The sequence below is a fragment of the Sebastes fasciatus genome, chromosome 21 (assembly GCF_043250625.1).
Source record: "Sebastes fasciatus isolate fSebFas1 chromosome 21, fSebFas1.pri, whole genome shotgun sequence".
In the NCBI taxonomy this organism is placed as follows: domain Eukaryota; kingdom Metazoa; phylum Chordata; class Actinopteri; order Perciformes; family Sebastidae; genus Sebastes; species Sebastes fasciatus.
The window spans coordinates 9,801,868-9,817,448 of NC_133815.1; the positions used below are offsets into that span (position 1 = coordinate 9,801,868).

The window sequence follows — 15,581 nt, forward strand, 5'->3', positions numbered from 1 at the left end:
TCAAATTGTTATTTATACAATTCTTGAATTTATATTTAACTTTTCAGCATAGTATTTACTTATTTGATGCACATATTTGTACATGTTTCTTATATTACTATTATTTTGTATATTTCACTACACATGCTGTGTTATATATAGTAGCATTATGTACGTAATTTACTTGTTACATACTCCTTTATTTCTATTTTCTTACATTTCTTTATGCTTTTTATATGGGAGCAACTGTGCAATAAATTATTTCTGATTCTGATTGATTTTAGACGGCTTTACATTGAAGATACACTGGACGTATCTGTGTGTAATATCAAACTGTGCCAAACTTACATCAATTAATCATCATTATTTCTGACTATTCAATAAATGATGTCTGCTGATTACATGTTTCATTCGAGAAGCAGCCCAAAACTCAAAGATATTCGCAATGATATAAAACTGATAATCCTTATATTTGAGAAGCTGGAACCAGTAAAATGTTGATATATGACTTAAAGGTGCAGTATGTAGGATTTGGCAGCATCTAGTGGTGTGGTTGCAGATTGCAACCAACTGAGTACCCCTCCGCTCTCTCCTCCCTTTCCAAGACCACGAATGCTGCCGAGTGCAAAACTCACTCAGAGGCCATCCTTACCATAATAACACTACTTTGGGAGCAACGATAGTCAGAGGGCGACTGGCGGTACCACGGTTTTGAACTCAGCTGCTCACGTTGAAATCATAGTTATGAATATTATATTCCATGTCTGCTAATAGATCCCCTGAAATGTTACACACTGTACCTTTAAACAATTAATCATCAAAAATCTTTCTCAATTCATTTTCTGTTTCTACATTTAGCCAGTAATTAGATAAATTAGTGAGATAAATACACCACCAAACAATATCTTTCATTTCTGGGCAACAAAAGCAAACATGCCTCATCAGATGTTTAACAGTTTTAAAATCAATTAGCGTCCTTTAACGACATGGGAGTACCATAAAGAACAGCACAAAACCTCTTTCACTGGAGATCTAGAACTAATAAGATTCAATCTCCAACCTCAGCAGGGATACGCTGCTTAACCCACTACACAAATTAAAGTACTGTAAGCTTATTTCAAACATGCAAACATCTTTATTCCGCTGAGCTTTGCTAGAGAACGGAAACAAGGCGGCAGTAACAATAATAAAAGACCTATTTAAATTTCTGTTTTATAGGCGTTCCTCAGAGCAAACGCTGCACTGCAGCATCTTAATCTGCAGAGATGGTGATCATGGGAGACCGACTGAATGGCATTTGCAGAGCTCACCGGATCAAACCTGTACAATGCTGAGGTTTTTTTTTTTTTTTTGTTTTAGAGGACTGGGGAAATTACTGCACTGCACTGCAGCAGAGAGGCAAGATAGAAAACAGGGTAACTACTCAGGTCAAATAAGTGGCAGATGATTGTGCAAATGAGGAATCTGGAAGAGACGGAACAAAATGGCACCGAACATTAGTTTCTGGGGTCCGAGTTGGATCCGAAGGCTGCACAGCAGGGAGGGAAGATGCTCCATCATGTAGCAGAAAAGGATACAAATGCCCCAGTAATGAAGAGAGCTTTGAAGACGTGGTGAGGAAACGCCAACAATACATATCCCATGTAGCTGAAGATGAAAATCTCCCCCAGGAAGTTGAAGACTTCAAAGAGCTGCAAATTATAAAAGGGTTTGAGAGGATCATGAGGGAGAAGGTCATCCCGGATGGGAAGAGGTTCAGTGTGTGTGTGACTGTGTGTGTGTGGCGGGGTGAAAGTGAAGGACTCGGATCATATCTGAAATGGGTAAACAGGCTTAGATTTGCACAAACACGACAAATCCAGTGTTGATGTTATTCCCTGATCCTTTGAGGTTGTAACTGCAAACATCTCCAGCTTAAGGCCATAATGTGGCACCAGACATGTTTTTGTCATCATTGTCTTGTTAAAGAGATTTATTTGAAACATGTCGTTTCGTGGAAATGTGGAAAGAGCAGATTTCCGGACTAGAAAAGACAGCGAATAACTTGCTCCTTTCCTGTGATACTTCCTGATAAAAGGAATATTACAAGTGAGCCCTACAGTTCCTGTAATGATCAAGGCCTTACCAAAGAGCTTAGATGTCATTTACTGTGGAAGAAAATAGAATTTGAAGCATTTTAAATGGGGCACTTCTGCATAATAAATCAAATATGAATTAATCCTTATGTTGTATCTGGATTAATTTAGAGCAGATGTTATGATTTCATTAATGATTTATTATTTTCTGTTTTAAACCAGCTTTGGTAAAAAGCTATCTAATTGAATAAATGTACCTTTTCCCTTCAGAGTCTCGCATCACAAGGACAAGAGCTGCCACAGAGAGAAATATTTCTCCTACTAGCTATTCAACCAGTGTCTGCATACACTAAATCCCTTTGTCTTGTCCTTTGAGCTGCAGCTGCATGTATAAATCATAAAAATGTAGATAGAGGCATTCTGCCAAGTAAACACACTGCACCATACACATGCATTGAGCCAATCCACTTTATAGGCAAGCAGCCTTTTTAAAAGGCTTTTCTGTGATAAACAGTTAGCTCCACTGTGGCACCGATAATGAATAATAAATGCATATATGAGTATATGTGTGTACTTCTGATTTATTTGCTCCTCTGTGAAGCTTGCCGGTACAGTATGACGCTGCGCTGGCCTCCGTGTGTGCTCAGCCTTTTAAGCAGATAGCTGGAGACTGGCCTCCCACACACGCACACCCACTGGACAACCAGAGCACTAATGGCAATTAATGATTGCTCGCACACGCATGCAAGACACAAACATTGGCATCAAAAGGCAATGTGAACAAAGTGAGTAGACTGACAAATGCTGTTTGAAAACAACAGTGAAACAGGCCTCAATCATCCTCTGTGAACCCACCTGCTTGGTCCTGGTCCGGCCCTCCGAGGATAGATTGTAGATCGTGTACCTCGCCTGGCTCAAGCCGCAAAACAGCACCGCCACAATACCTGAAAGATATAAAGAAACATGCAAATGAAATGAATGAAAATAACCAAATAGTATGGGCAGAAATATGCGTCACTAGGAACTGAATTTGAATAATGTATGCTTGAATTTGAATTGCTCAACTTGAATAATTGCATTAAAAAAACTGAATTTGAATCAGAGCTCTCCTCCCGGGGCTCCAGCGGCGGGGGAGTGAGATAACGTTAGACAGAGGGACCGCAGGGTGCTGGCAGCTCACTAATTCTTGTCTCATTTGTGGTTTGATAAACAGCAAATTCATCAAATTCAGTGCCTCATATCGCTATTTTCCAAGCTACTGTAGCTGTTATATTTCGCCGAGACGGATCTTCCTTTCTGCCACTTTGGATTCAGGATTTAATCAATAAACAAACGCAGGCTACGCGGGCCGGAGTTCTGCGAATACAAGAACTGAATTTGGAAGTATAGAGAGCTGAATGTTTAGTGAGGATCAAATACAGTTTCAGGGCAACTGAATTCAGTTTCATAATATTACATTCAGTTTCAAGTTTATTGGAATTCAGTTCCAAACTAATAAATTCATGTTGTGCTATTCAGATTTTTCAATGCAATTATTCAAAATAACCATACAAATTCAAATTATGTGATTCAAATTCAGTTTTTTAATGCAATTATTCAAGTTAAGTAATTCAAATTCAACTATAAATGATTCAAATTCAGTTTCTAGTGACATATTTCGTTCCATAAAATAGCCAATGAAGTATGAAACATCTACTACATCTGTTAGTTGTAGCATCAACATTTTGTTGGAAGAGCTCATGGAGGAGTGCTCTGTAAACAGGAGGGAGTTAAACAATGTGCTGTATTTAATTAGTACAAAGTATGCAAAATGGCTGATACATGCACATATTATGTAACCAGGTTGTGTATGTTCGTGTGCTGAATAACACACAGAGCCTTGGGGCCACTCATGTTGAGAATATGCTGTAGGAGGTTCTTCCATCATAGGAAAATGATTTGTGAAAAGAGCCTTTGTTTGCGCAGTTCAACCCAGCAGTTTTTAAATCAAATCAACTGATCAGAGATAATCCAGTTTAGTTCAAAACTAGGGCTGTCAAAGTTAACGTGAAAATAACACGTTAACGCAGATTTGTTTTAACACCACTAATTTCTTTAACGCATTAACACAACTTGTGATTTTTAGGTTGTAGCGGAGTCAGTTTTAAAGCTAGAGTGAAGATACCGGTATCATATGCCACTAGAAAAACCTAAGGAATCCATTGGTACCAACCATGTCATACTAGATTTTCACGAAATAGGTTAAATAACGCTCCAAACTTACGCTACATTTTGGCGAGGAAAAACTGGCATGGCCATTTTCAAAGGGGTCCCTTGACCTCTGACCTCAAGATATGAGAATGAAAATGGGTTCTATGGGTACCCACGAGTCTCCCCTTTACAGACATGCCCACTTTATGATAATCACATGCAGTTTGGGGCAAGTCATAGTCAAGTCAGCACACTGACACGCTGACAGCTGTTGTTGCTTGAGTTTGCCATGTTATGATTTGAGCATATTTTCCTGTGAATCCTGTGATGATTTCTGGACAATATTTGTCATTGTTTTGTGTTGTTAATTGATTTCCAATAATAAATATATTTGCTATAAAGCAAGCATATTTGCCCACTCCCATGTTGATAAGAGAATTAAATACTTGACAAATCTCCCTTTAAGATAAAATATGTGTGATTAATTTGCAATTAATCACGATAAAACTATGGATAATCATGCGATTGATTGCGATTAAATATTTTAATTGATTGACAGCTCTAATTTAAAAACATGATTTTCAAATTAAACCCGGAAATGATGATAAAAATATGAGAACTATTAGCAGAACAATGCATGTAAGCATTCACATAAAAGTCCAAGAATCCAATTGAATCCTCCTGAGTGCCGCTCCTTCTGCATTTTGAGTATGAAGTATGTGACACCAGATCAGGCCGGCCCAACCCAGTATCCACCTATTGTCCTGGTTCCAGTAAAGTCCAGCTGTATAAACAGTGTAATCAAAATGTGCTGTCCAACCCAATTCAAGCATCCTCGTGTTTCTGGCCTAAGACATTACTTCCATTTCTTCTCCAGAGGACGTGAAGCTCTGGGAATGATAAATGCTCAAGAATGACGTCATCGCTGCAGATCGTGCCAGATGTGGAGGAGCAGAAATTAACAGAAGGCAAAACAAGCAAAAGTAGAAAAGGGAAAGAAAGGCAGCTCTGCAGAGAGAGGAAACAGGGTGGGGGGAGTGATTAGGGCCCCTGCTGGTAAAGAGGAGGCAGAGAGCTGGAATTTGAAACGCATAGCATAGAAGGTGGGTTTGCTGCCTCACAGGACATGCTTGCTTTGTTGCAGACATCCAATTTCACATTTTTTGCTCCCTCTACTTTGAGAGAGAATTACAGAAGATGGAAAAAAAATATGAAATTACTGTGATGGGGAGCAATAGTTAGAGGACAGAGCTGGCAGTAATAAATACGGCAGCAGAGAAAAGATAGCACCTGTGGTTCAGGCTGCTAAGTGAAGCCAGTCCATTATTGTCTCTTCACCATCCGCCTTCACACCAGGATGCTGACCTGTACCTGCACTATGCTAGCTCCAGTAATCCCCGCTCGCAATGTCCTTTCCAGCACTGCTCAACAAAGTCTAATGGAGCATGCCAGATTGGCGGATCTCATTTTGGTTCCATTTGGTTTAGGGCTTCGACATCCTCCTTGGTTTACATAACACTGACAGAGGTAACACATCATCCACCGTCCACATAAAGACTCTTGGCAACAGATGAGATGCATCCCATAATAATGAGCAGTTGTGAGGGGCATAAGATTAATGATAGAAGGGCTCCCTGCGAGGCTGAGGGTCATTAGGCACACCCTCACTAAACTCCAGCAATTAACAGAGACAGAAAGAGCCTTGATTACAAAAGGACACCAGGGAGGACTCCCATCGCTCACTAGGTCGCTCGGTATGAGGTGCCGCTTCACCCCGAATGGACCCTTAAAGGCCTTTGAACAGAGTAGCAATCCACAGATTAGTTTTGTACTGTAGGGTGCAATTTTGAACCAAGAACATCGAAGATTGGAATAGGACTCGTTTTTTGATTACTGTGACAAAACATCAGCACCAGAATTTGTTTTATAACACTGCAGGTAAGACCGTCGCAATAACTGCAATCTTGCAATAAAAAGCCAACCGCAGAGGATGGCAAGCAACCGTCACTGTCACTTTTTTACCTCGCCGTCCAATCACAATAGAGGAGGGGCGGGACAAATACCACCATGACCTACCATCACGTTCTTCATGTAGGCTACAAATGTTGAACAATAATACATATAAACCGGCGGGTCCGTCTTCTCTGCCTACGTGCTTCAGCCTTCCCTTCATCCAGAGCAAGTACTCTACATTGTGCTGACATTTTTACTTATGCGGATATTCCGTATCATAGCAACCAGATTCAACCTAAGTGTCTCAGCTGAAAAAAACATTGCGCCTTATTTGCCTTTCTGGGTTCTGCATTTAACAGTAAACAAGTATTTCACACTTCAGTAAATATCCCACCTGTGAATTTTGAAGCTTTTGACGCGTCTTAAAAAAAGGCGGTTGTTAACAAGTGGCTAAAAGAGACTACAAAACGTCATCACGCCAACTCGTCCGCCTGTACAGCCTTGTTGTGTATACTCACGCTCATGCTTCCATGGTGTAGTTAGTTTATAGCCTAACGTTAGCTTTGTACTTCTGTTGATTGCATTTACACTTCAAAAATCATAAAAGTGGTGTCCATTTGTGAAGATCTTGCTGATCAAAACATGTAGGTTTATTTCTACAAAAATTCTACAAAAAGCCAATTGAAAAATCCCATTGGCTTTTTGTCAAGGGAACCAGAGCAATACTAACTTCCTTGTTGGCCTATACAAATACGTCATCCCTGCAGCACTCTATTACAGTATTAATACACTACAGGGAAGTTGAATCTGCCCTAAACATACCCTAGGCGCTGCATCACACTGTACTGAGACTACACCGCCCTTGGTTGTGCTGCGGTGTGCCTCCCACACTGGGCAGCCCTCAGAGTGGTGTACTTTATAGACAGGGCATCTGGGTCCAATAGGCAAAGGTTACGCTATTTCATTAAAAGCATCTTCTCCTCCTCCACAGGCCACAGGGAGTACTGCCAAGTAAGAGAAAGCTGAATGAGTGGAATCCCTCTGACACAATCAGGGCAGGAGGAACAACAATGTGTGCATATGTACACTACCTTCATATTTCAGAGCTACGCTACGACTAGTCGCTGAAGAAATAGATGACGTCAATTCCAGGCAGCTGAGCCAAGTAATTGTTTTTTTTCCCCAAACACGAGCTGCCCAAGATTCCAGATGATATGAATCACTAAAGAATCTAACAATGTAATAGAAATGCAACCTCCCCTTGGTGATGGATAAAGAAAAGCAAGGTCATGTTCATTTCCAGGAAATCTGTGCAAACAGCTATAGGGCAAGAATGCTATTATGCTATTATGGCTTGCTGCCTATCTGTGTGATATCTCCAAACTAAAGGTACTAACACGCTCAGACAGAGGAGGGTTGACACCATTTTAAAATGAGTTATGGGGATTGAGCCCAGGATGTGATTGGTACCTGCAGTTCCCTGTAGAGAGAGGAGATGGCTTGATGCTTTCTCATCTGTACATTATTGACTCGCTATAACCCCAAGGACTCTCAGAGGGTAACTGTGTATGTAAGGGAAAGGCCTTCCTCTAATGCTGGTGTGGATTTTCATCTGTTCTTGAGCAGGGAATTGTGCAGATGGTCGTGTCTGCACAGCGGACGACGCGCACACATCACATTCCCAGGTTTGCGCAGGGCCAATGGCCATAGAGATGCATCGAAGCAGTAGAGCTTGCCAATGAAACAGCTGCTTGTGCCACTGATATTGTGGAGGAGCGAGCGAGTCAGCGCATGCAGTTGAGAAGGGACGCTTGAGGGGAAAAGGGCAGCAGTTCACCAACTGGATTTGTATTCTGTCTGACCGCCACGCTGCCAACAGCACTGACATGCCACACATACAAACACATGACATATAAGCGCTCACCTGAAAGTCCACAGGCTTCAGCTGAGAGGAAGCTGCTCCAGGACAGCAGGAGGAAGACGGATGTTTCCAGCAGTGGATTCTCACGTAGCCGAGTGAATTTGGTGAGGTGGAAAGAGAGTTAAAGATATACAAGAAGATAATCAAACAGTACGTGACACTTTGCATCAGGCTACAGTTTGCAACTGCAAATTTATGAACGTTGCGGCAGACTACATGTGCCGAAGAGTGCAGTATTTCTCCGTGAACAAAAAGCAACTGCAGAAGCTGCTCACTAAGCCAGGGGATCTGCCATTTAGAGTAACCCACTGAGTCTTAATGAGATCCTTACAGCGAGTTCTCCAACTCATAGCCAAGTTTACAACCCCACTCCTGCTTTCTCACTATCCAACATCCCCTCAGGCAAAGCTTCCTTATAAAACATACAGTACGTCTTTACAGGTTGGAAGTTCAGTATTTGTGAGAGTCACTAGGTACTGTAAATATTACAATATTAGAACTGTTAATTGTTTACAATTTGCCGCTCTGCATTCCCAACCCCCTTACTGAATACCCTTTTGGCTTACAACAATGAAAACCCCTTCTCAGGTCGGATTGTTTTTGTAATTAACAAGAACAGGTACAGCAAGTAATTAAAAGATACCTGAGCAACTGTACGTCCAACTGAGTCTGAGACAGCACAAAAGAGCAGGCTGTTGCTACGGTAAGCATCAGCAAAATCCAATAAATGCTCACTTTGTGCTTTGCTCGCACCCAGAGATTAGTCACTGTAAATAAGAGCTGAGCTGTGCCCCCAAACCTCTCATGACACATCCTCATTTTTCATCCTAAAGTCTCATAACTAGGAAGATCAGAGGGAAATGCCGGACAACGGCGCAAGACGAGACGTCATCAGAGGCTCTTGGCTTGATTGACGACCTCTCTGCAGCCATTAAAGTCGCAGGAGCACTTTAGACTTAGCTGCGTGGCTTTTGTTCAGGTGGTACAGTAGGGGTTTGTTATAGAAGCAATTACCAAGTCGAGGATGTGGATAGATTACGGCGGATGCTGAGGTGATAATTGAGTTTGGGGTGCAGAGGCAGAGATGGGAGGGGATGAAAGGATATGAGGGCTGTTATGACTGTGAATATGAAACCCAGGAGGAAGGAGCCGGCAAGCACTCCGAGAAAATAACCAACAGAGAGGAGGAAGGCAGGGGGGTCGAAGGTGTGTCCTGCACCCGACTGGCTATAGGTGGTGATGCCACTGGAAGACAAATTGACACAAAAGGGTTATAATGCATGAAAAAAGAGAGAACAAAAGGAAGGAAATAGCACAATTACAACAGAAGTAAATACAAGTGTTACGACGCGTCAACATGGTTTACGGCTCAGAAAAACAAATGTCAGAAATGTGGCCCACTTGGTTCTTGGTGTGAACCAGTATGCAGCAGTGAGCATAAATTCTTATTATGCTGAGCTAAGCCTTCAAGTGCAATTTATTGGAGTCACTCCTAAGAATACATGGCCGCCTTTAGAAGTTAAATCCTTCCCTGAAAAATAATCCATTCTGCATTATTTGCCTTGGAGACGTCCCCTAGTAGTTAGTGGGAAACAGGGGAAATACTATTGTTGTTCACAAAGACGGCAGCATCGTGCTTTTCACACCGCTATAAATATTTACTTTGTAGGGGGAAGGGGAGACATCCACATGGAAGTCATTGAGTGCAAAAGAGGCCCCACAGGGAGGAGAGAGGGAGGAGAGAAAAAGAGACGGCCTGAGGTGAAGCAAGCAGAGACAGGCACCCATGCGAGTGGCTGATGAAGCTGGCTGCCTTTGTGGAATGACAACATTTCTTCACCCACCACAGACCCTCCCATGTACTCCCCTTAGACTGTTTTAAATGAATGTCAAACCATTGAGTCAGCAAAACAAAGTGAAAGCGGTGGTGGTTGTTGTTGTTGTTGCTTCCTACATTTAATGGGACACACCATCTGATAGCCAGGGTACAACTCACAGACTTTATACTCCAGAAAATAGTTTGTTGGAGAGCCTTTAAAAAATGTCTGATAAATGAACCTGTAATGTATCTCCACTTTTCATGCTGTCAGGTTGAAATGAGCTAGCACACACCACAACATGCCTTAATCTCCATAGCAAAAAGGGGAAGAATCAATCAAGCTGTCGCTAATGACCTCAGCAAGCTGAAGGGGGGAAATCTATTATCCCCTCTGTGAAAATAAAGACTCCAGTTGTGTTAGCACATTCAATTTGGCTACTAGTCCCTCCTTTGGTCAGCGTGACCCTCTAGAGACTGTATCTTCAGGCATCTCTGGCTGTTAACATCCCAGTCAAAAAATCGCAAGATGTCAACACAGGACCTGGGCTGAATGGTGGCTGGGATCGGGGGCTGCTGGAGCAGGAAGTTTAGTGCCTGTGAGAGGGCACATCAGCGTAAGGTTGAGCTGCTCTGGGAGCTTGTTAAAATTCCAGTGCCAGGGCCCCGCGTGGCTCACTAATAAGGGCAAGCTTTGTGTGTGGAGCCAGGGCGGCCGGCAGGCTAGCGAGCCAGTCAAGTGACAGGCGATGGCATGAAGGCCGGTCACGCCACTCCAGGAACAAACACGGCACTATCTGACTATTTGTCCGCGAAGACGTGCATGCTCCCTCCACTGCACTTCAATGTACACAGAGAGACGGCAGCCACGGCGCGAACACAACAATCTGCGCACTCGCCTCCTTTTTCTCTCCATCTGCCTGCCTGTCTGGGCCCATTTGTGCAGGAGATGTCAGAGTGTGCAGGTACTGTACGTCCGTCTGTGTGAGTACAATATGCAAATATGGACACATATCATATCCCTGACATCTCCCTTCTAACGCCATTATTTTCCGTCTGCCTGCTTGGCCATGAATGTGGACCTGCGTGAGCTCTCTCCCATCTCTGTCTCCATCTCCCAGCTCCCTATCTGGCCATCTGTTAGCACATCTTCTTGAATGGCTTTGTTTCACTAGCAATGCGTAAATACAGCAGACAATGACAGCAATGTGTGAGCAGGACAAACGTGCATGTTTGAGTGCAATGCTGGAGAAAAAAGTGGAGGGAAAAGAATGAAGCAATTGAGATGCATGAACAAGGCATGACTGCATCATGGCGACTTCACTGAGCTTCCGAGGGGGTTTATGCTGTATTTTGTCTGAATTTGACAGTAGCCGAGTTCGTTAGCTGGGAGCGTGTGTCTCTACCCTGGCAGTGAGTCTCTCCACTGAGTACCTTAATGAGATGCTGACAGTGCCAGGGGCAACTCGCTTACGCAGTCCACTGCATAGCATCTGAGGCGCTCATGCGGTTTTGCCAATCACACCCTTTCCTTAAAGCTGGCAGCATCCATCCAGCCTTCCCCTCGCTTACACATCAACCCCCATAATGCCAACTGGAAAAGGCTGAGCCCCCACACAATTAAACCTAGAAATATATCGCTTTCCAAGGGCAGAGAAAAATCCTAAAAACGAGGTATTCACTGTGTCAGGACGATGGCCACGGCATCATTCAGGACACTCTCGCCAAACAGCAGGGTGTGCAGATCCAGGTCCACACGCAGCTCTGACAACAGGCCAAGAACTGCAACTGAAGAGAAAAAAAAACAAGAGTTACTGCTGTTGAAGTCTGCAAGAAGCGCAATAACTCCTCTGCTAATCACACAGCAAAAAGTGGTGCAGAGTATCACCTTCTCTGCTACAAACAGGGGAATTAATGTTACAGTGCAGCAATGAAAGCTGACAGAAAAATGTCAGCACACTGACAGCCCAGGAAAGAGGATTTTGACACTTGGAGCTGCCAGAGTAACTAAACCAAGCAGAGACTTGTTCAGCCCAAGCTGAAGAAAATACACAGTGCTTTGGAAAAGACAATATTTATGTCTGCAAAGGAAACAGAGCAGAACGAAAAGCTATGCTTATCATTGTCCTTTTTATTGACTCATTGAGAATTATTTACATATTTGAAACTGTAGTCGCAAACTCAAGATATCTGGAATTTGATGTTTCTCTGTGTGTATGATGAGATTGTCACGCAAATGCACAAGAAAACAAAACATTAATATAAATTATTGGCCTTTGTATGGTATCACTGAATGAATGAACGTCACTGTGTATTATAAAGAAGCACAAATCAAACAATTTGACACTAAATAGCATTTCAGGTCCAGAATCTAAATGCATTAACACATTTTAAAGTAAAAAAAAAACAGGCAAAATCTTGTGTGTGTGACTGTATGTATATTTTACTATGGTATTTCCTGGGGTCATAACATGGAAATCTTTGATTTGCTGGCAGCAGTAGCAACGGCAGATATTGCAAATCATCCGAGTAAAGTAAATAACTGCATTGCTCGATATGATTTGTATATATTTGACTGTTGGTAGTTACTGGCTGTTACATTTCCTTATTGTTAGCACTGCAGGTGTTTCTGTTTCATATATGTTCGTGTTTGTTGAGCATGAATATACGAGGGAGTGTGTTTATTAGATTGGAGCACTGCTGCAGTTTCCACTATAGACGGAGATAACGACTAGGATTCTGGGAGTCTTGAGAGGATGCTGGTGGGAGAAGGGGGGAGATTAGAGCTAAGATGCTGCGGCTGATTAAAACATCCAAAAGGAGCCAATTACAGTCTAATGTAGGGGAACTACAGGCAGAGCGCTCCATGCTTTAAATAATGTAACATTCACTCACTGCTCAGCAACACAAAGAATTCCTCCCCACATAATTCAGTTTCCTGTGGACATGGACGTTTACAGACAGCACCTGCAGTTGTGTTTGTGTCACATATGTTTGAGTGGAATGCATAAATGGTAGCGTTTACAGCAAATCTAACACAAGCAGAGACACAGTGAAAACTTGGAGTGGGAACAAATTTAAATCATAACCTGTAAAACAAATGGTTGAAGAATAAAATCAATCTAAAGCATTCTAACCACAGCTATTTATGACTATCAACCAGTGGGCAACCTCCGAGTCTGAGAAGTGAAGCCAATGCAGAGGTGCTTTAAACTTGCACAGCCAGCAGGAGGCGACTCCTCTGGTTGCAAAAAGAAGTCTGCAAAGTTGGACTTGTATCCTAGCTTCCATCTAGCTTAGGAAATGTATGTTTTCCAGAGCTGAGAGAAGAATGGATGTCTAGTAATAGGTCAACGGCAGTTGGGCTTGCTGTAAGTCTCATCGGTTTTACCAGAACTGATGAGTGGGATGGAGTCCCCAGCATTTACTGTAACCTCTATATGACTCAACTCTTATGTGATATCATGGTGTGAATCATCTACAGAGGTGCACGTACCAGCACGTACCCTCACTGAACTTTTGTGGGTGTGGTACACATTTATATCGTAACAGTGAGCTCCACCAATCAGAGCGCTATCCTCTTCCTGTTGACACATTTCCTTTGTGCCATAAATCAAGCCTTCATTTTGCCGGGAGATCGTACCCGGCTTATAGGGAACCAATCTAAATGCTGATGGTGTCATTATTCTACTGCCATTACATTGTGCAATCAACATTTACTTCATAATGATAAGTTAAAGTAAAAAAAACCATCTATTGCCACTTTAATGAAGATACAACTTGCATCCCACGTCATATGTAGAAAAGCTATTTCTCGGATTATTTATGATGAAATTCAAATTTGTGGTGAAAAATACAAACAACTTATTACTCACTTGTTTATACAGCTGAGTCTCTCAACACACTGCATCTGCTTAGAGGAATATGAGCTGAACTCCACGGTGAGTTCACCAACAGTAAACATCAAGTGGAGGATGCTGAGCATATGAATGAGCGCATGCACACACACACACACACACACAACATGCTCGGCGGCACCGCAGGGCGGCGAAGTGTTGACACTGAGTGACAAGGAGAATACTGACATTGACGAGGCGGTGACGTGCCTGTCAGCTCAGGACTTCGTGACACCTCAAGTGTCTCCTGCAAGATATCGGCTGTAGCATTGTTGGCTCTATGTTTACTGATACAGTAGATCGGATTACATTAGATTACAATATAGCACGCTGGATAGATAGATGGACACATAGATAGATAGACAGATATACAGACAGACAGATAAATACAGTAGTGCTGTCATAAATCCTTATTGTATCTGCCACAAGAGAAACCAGGCTGAGTTTCAAACAAGCAAAACAAAATTATCATATAACAAAAACAATGTCAGATATGGAGAAAGACAACACAGATGCGCACACACATTTATGAGGGTATAGGCATGGACAGGAAAACAGAAACTCAGAGCGGTGCCATTCTGAAGGCCAGACAATATCATATTCAAAACAATAACAGCTCCCGGTAGATTAATATCCCACCTGTTGAGACCGAGATGCAAAAACAATCCTATGAATTAGTTTGAGGGAAATTTGTGATATGAATGATGAGTATGCTCTGATAGCTGCTCTGTACTGAATACCAAGCCAGGCCAGTGAGGGCATCACAGCTGGTATACGACCAGACTGATAATAAGAGCAGCGGCAAGAGAGCAGCCTCAGGACTTGTTTTGACATATCAGGCTCTTTGGTCTTTGACAGGTTTAAAGCTCTTCCTGGTTGGGGAGAATCCTTTATCTGGAGAGGCTGAGGTAAGCCCTGGAGTCAGGATCGTTCCATCTCCCTGCTCCCATAATGCCTTGCTGATGACAGCATGTCGTGCACTACTCACACAGCAAGACAGATAAAAAATAAAATAAAATAGAGCCCGCCTCACACACGCACGCGCACTGGTGCTGGTTGGCTGTGTTGTCATGGCAACCCCGTCCTACAGCTGTCAAGTGTTCATCAGTTTCCACAGCAACACCATAAGGTGGAGAGAGTAGGCAATTATTTCAGACATAATACAGTTGAAAGGGTCGAATGGAAGCCTTATTAGGTCAAATTACCCTGCTGCAGAGGTTTAACGGAGGCAAAGCTCAGGGCCAGCTCAGTCAGAAAGCGTGGGATTTGGCCGCTGATTTGACCAAATTAGGCAGATATAATATTGAAAGTGAAGCATTAGGGGGGACATAACGGTCAACAGGGAATTACTATAATCACACTACATCCGCGTAAAAAGTGCTCAATTTTGTAGGCATTGACAAGTGCACAAACAGGGGTCACAAAACTGCAGCCGGAAAAGTCTTTCATACAGTTTGAAAGCAAGTTGAAGGACTTTATAATTAGTAGTTTTCCAGTTTGGTTTTGTTTACTCTGAATCTGAAAGTAGTTCCTTGGGATGTTGGCATGAAGTCTTTTTAAAATCTCTCAAAAAGCCTGATTTGCTTAAAAGCTAAGCAAATCTGCCTTTTTTATTTGAGACCTTCTGAAATGTAAGATATCAAAGAGCGTACCACTGTACATGCTGGTCTTTCTCTAGTTATTGATACCAGTCTTGCACCATAAATCTATGACTTATGAGATTTTGTGGCATTTAAAGGTGCAGTGTGTAG

At 42.5% G+C, this 15,581-nt stretch overlaps 1 protein-coding gene across 5 annotated transcripts in view; it reads right to left on the minus strand.

The window, feature by feature from the left end:
• Positions 1 to 15,581, minus strand: part of LOC141759268 (sodium/hydrogen exchanger 9-like) — a 76,672-nt gene that overhangs the window by 41,303 nt on the left and 19,788 nt on the right. For 4 of the 5 annotated variants that reach the window (XR_012592082.1, XM_074621167.1, XM_074621169.1 and 1 more), the window contains exons 6-10: positions 11,617 to 11,722; positions 9,225 to 9,363; positions 8,122 to 8,227; positions 2,910 to 2,998; positions 1,557 to 1,670 (exon numbers count right to left, since the gene is read on the minus strand). Coding sequence is in view for 4 of the 5 variants with exons in the window: in XM_074621167.1 (XP_074477268.1) it covers positions 1,557 to 1,670; positions 2,910 to 2,998; positions 8,122 to 8,227; positions 9,225 to 9,363; positions 11,617 to 11,722 (554 nt within the window). In the remaining variant the exon portion in view is untranslated. The remainder of the gene's footprint in view (positions 1 to 1,556; positions 1,671 to 2,909; positions 2,999 to 8,121; positions 8,228 to 9,224; positions 9,364 to 11,616; positions 11,723 to 15,581) is intronic. The other variant, XM_074621171.1, reaches the window with a different exon arrangement.